Here is a 3,638-nt window from a genome sequence, read left to right on the forward strand (position 1 = left end):
ACTCATGCTTCCAAATGACGTCGTTCGGCGCAGAAATCGTAACAGCTCAATTCATGCCAACTTTCAAAGTGAAAGGACAAATTTATCATAAAGCCGGCTCCCTACTTCCGTTCCCAGATGGTCAACATAAATTCCTACAAATCTATTTCTTCGGCGATGGCAATGATGAATTGAATGCACGCTGCGGAATTTCTACCGGCATAAAAAGGTCAATCGTTTCCCAACTGCAAGAGCTTCTTCACGAAAAAAACAATTTAGTGCGTTTGTTCAAAACAGCAATTGACATGATGCCATCTGATACACATAAGATTGTTATTCATGCTGACAAATCGCCTGCTGGACAACATGAGCGAAGATTCAATGCTCCAACTATAGACGAAGTGGCAATTGTTATAGTCGGAGATCAATTCCAACCTAGAGATATTGTTTTTCATCGGAGAAACGATCAATTGACAAATGCTGCAGAAACTTATCGATGCTACGATGCCCTGCAATACCCAATCATTTTTTGGGATGGTTCCGATGGATATCACTTCAACGTTAAGATGATAAATCCAGTCAATGGCGAAGAAACAAATATGAAATGCAGCGCAATGAACTATTATTCATACCGATTAATCACATTTTGAAATGCCGTCGATTTTTTTCACCAATACATCGTAGATATGTATGCAAAAATCGAAGCAGAACATTTGATATTCATCCGTTTGAATCAGACCAAGCTTCGCTCTGAAGAATACGTTCATTTGCGAGATGCAGTTGTAAATGACGGTAATACAACTAACGTTGGAAGATTAACCATTTCTCCATCTTTATATACAGGCAGTCCACGTCATATGAATGAGGACGCCCAAGATGCAATTGCGTATGTTCGTCACTAAGGGCGTCCAGACCTATTCATTACATTCACATGCAATCCAGCTTGGGACGATATACAACAGGTCTTACTTCCTGGGTAAATGCAGGTGGATAGTCATTACATCACAGCACGTGTTTTCAGACAGAAGCTGAAATCGCTGATGGATTTCATGGCAAAACATGAAGTGTTTGGGTCTGTGCGCTGTAGGATGTACTCAGTGGAATGACAAAAATTAAAATTGCCACACGCACATATACTAATCTGGCTCTATAACAAAATCACTTCAAACGAAATCGACGATGTAATATGCGCTGAAATACCCGATGCCGACGTCGATAAGGATTTACATGAAGTTGTGACGAAAAATATGATACATGGACTTTGCGGTACACTGAATCCAAATTCACCATGCATGATAGACGGAAGATGCTCTAAGCGATATTCTCGAGCATTACTATCCAACACAGTTACAGGAAACAATGGATATCCTTCATACAGAAGATCAGCAGAAGATGGCGGTAAATTAGCAACCATACAAATGCGAAACGGTGACATCGAAGTGGATAACCGGTGGGTTGTTCCATATTTGCCTTTGCTATCAAAAACATACAAAGCGCACATAAACGTGGAATATTGTAACTCCGTTAAATCGATCAATTTCGTTTGTAAGTACGAGAATAACGGCAGCGACATGGCAGTTTATGGCGTGAAACCAGAAATAAGTGATGGGAATGCGGTCACACATTTCGATGAAATCGCACAGTATCAGGCTGGAATATACATAAGCAGCAATGAAGCTGTATGGCGAATTCTTTCATTTCCCATACATGAACGAAGTCCAGCTGTTGTTCACTTAGCAGTACATCTAGAAAATGGACAACGCGTTTATTTCACAACTGCAAATGTGCAACAAATAGCCCTGAATCCACCGGATACAACGTTAATTGTTTTCTTCGTGTTATGTCAAAATGAGGCGTTTGCGAAAATACTGCTATATTCGGAAGTGCCTACGTATTACACATGGAATGCGAGTAGAAAATCATTTGAACGACGCAAACGAGGAGAGAGAGTCGACGAACAAACTGGCATATTCAAGGAAACTACGATAGGCAGACTGTACACCGTGCATCCCAATGAAGATGAATGCTTCTTTCTTCACATGCTGTTGGTAAATGTGCCCGGTCCAACGTCTTTCCAGCAATTGAGAATTGTCAACGGCGTTACACATGCCACTTTTCGCAGTGCATGTCAAGCTCTGAATTTATTGGAGAAAGACAGACACTGAGATGTATGCATTACTGACGCCTGCAACACGTCACATCCACATTAAATTCGTGCATTGTTTGCAATCATATTGACCGCCTGCTCTCCTTCATCTCCAACAGAGTTATGGGAGAAATATAAATCGCACATGGCTGAAGATATTTTCCGTCGAATGCGCAAGGAAAATTCCAATATGAACATTGATTTCACAGCAGAAATCTACAACGAAGCCTTGATAATGATTGAAGATTTGTGCTTAGAAATCATGAACAAAGTTCTCAGTCAATTGGGAATGCCATCAGCTAATCGATCTGCTGCTGCTTCGTTCAATGTAGAATTGCGTCGTGAACAAAATTACAACACGGGTGATCTTTTGTCATATGTGCAATCAAACATTTTGAAGCTAACGCTTGAGCAAAAAGGCATTTACTATCAAATCATGCAAACTGTCTATAACGGGGTTGCAGAAATCTTCTTCTTAGATGCCATTCCTAATTAGATTGATTCTGGCAGCAATTTGATCCCAAAATGAAATAGCCTTAGCTCTTGCGTCGTCCGGAATAGTTGCGACATTGCTACCAGGTGGAAGAACTGCTCATTCCGCTTTGAAATTGCCATTGAACATGTAATTCATTGAAACTCCCACGTGCAACATTTCAAAAGGATCAGGCATTAGAAGGGTATTACAGAAATGCAAACTTATTGTTTGGGTTGAATGCACAATGGCGCATAAATAATAGCTAAAGGCTCTTCATCTATCATGGCAAGATTTCCGTGGAAACATCAGACCATTTAGGAACGCATTAATATTGCTTGCAGGAGATTTCAGCAATCATTACCTATAATTCCTTGATCGACACCAGCGGACGAAATAAATGCTTGCCTGAAATACTCTATTTTGTGGCGACACGTAAAAACGTTAAAATTGACTACAAATATGCGTGTCCAGCTGCAAAACGGATCCATCAGCTGAGATATTCTCACATCCATTGCTGAAAATTTGGAACGGAAAGGTGCCGGTTGATCCGACCTCAGAACGAATTTCATTGCCTCATAACTTCTGCGATTTAGTGACGTCAGAAGAAGAATTGGTTGAAAAAGTATTTCCGAATGTTGAAACCAATTATAAGAATCAAGATTGGCTGAGTGAACGAGCTATTCTTGCGGCCAAGAACAAAGACGTCTACGAACTTAACAATATCATTCAGTCTAACATGTAATGCGAGGCAGTCACATACAAATCCGTCTACACTGTTGTGGAAGCAGATGAAGCGGTTAATTCTCCAACAGAATTTTTGAATTCATTCGATCTGCCAGGGATGCCACCGCACGTACTGCAACTGAAAATAGGCGTGCCAATTATCATGTTGCGAAATATCAACCAGCCAAAGCTTTGCAACGGCACGCGGCTTGCAGTAAAAAATTATTGAGCAACGTCGTAGAAGCAGCAATCTTGACAGGACATTTCAAAGGTGAAGATGTCCTTATTCCTCGCATTCCTATGATTCAAACGGAT

The 3,638-nt window shown here is 40.7% G+C and overlaps 1 protein-coding gene across 1 annotated transcript; it reads left to right on the forward strand.

The window, feature by feature from the left end:
• Positions 1-1,550: 1,550 nt before the first annotated feature.
• Positions 1,551-2,144, forward strand: LOC111871823. The gene has a single exon (XM_023865187.1). The coding sequence runs from the start codon at positions 1,551-1,553 to the stop codon at positions 2,142-2,144; it is 594 nt and encodes a 197-aa protein (XP_023720955.1).
• The last annotated feature ends 1,494 nt before the right edge of the window (positions 2,145-3,638 follow it).

This window comes from Cryptotermes secundus, unplaced genomic scaffold (assembly GCF_002891405.2).
Source record: "Cryptotermes secundus unplaced genomic scaffold, Csec_1.0 scaffold1147, whole genome shotgun sequence".
In the NCBI taxonomy this organism is placed as follows: Eukaryota; Metazoa; Arthropoda; class Insecta; order Blattodea; family Kalotermitidae; genus Cryptotermes; species Cryptotermes secundus.

What these genes read in the sequence shown, in the direction of transcription:
- LOC111871823 (XM_023865187.1), top strand. Translation starts at nt 1,551, where the DNA reads ATGGCAGTTTATGGCGTGAAACCAGAAATAAGTGATGGGAATGCGGTC.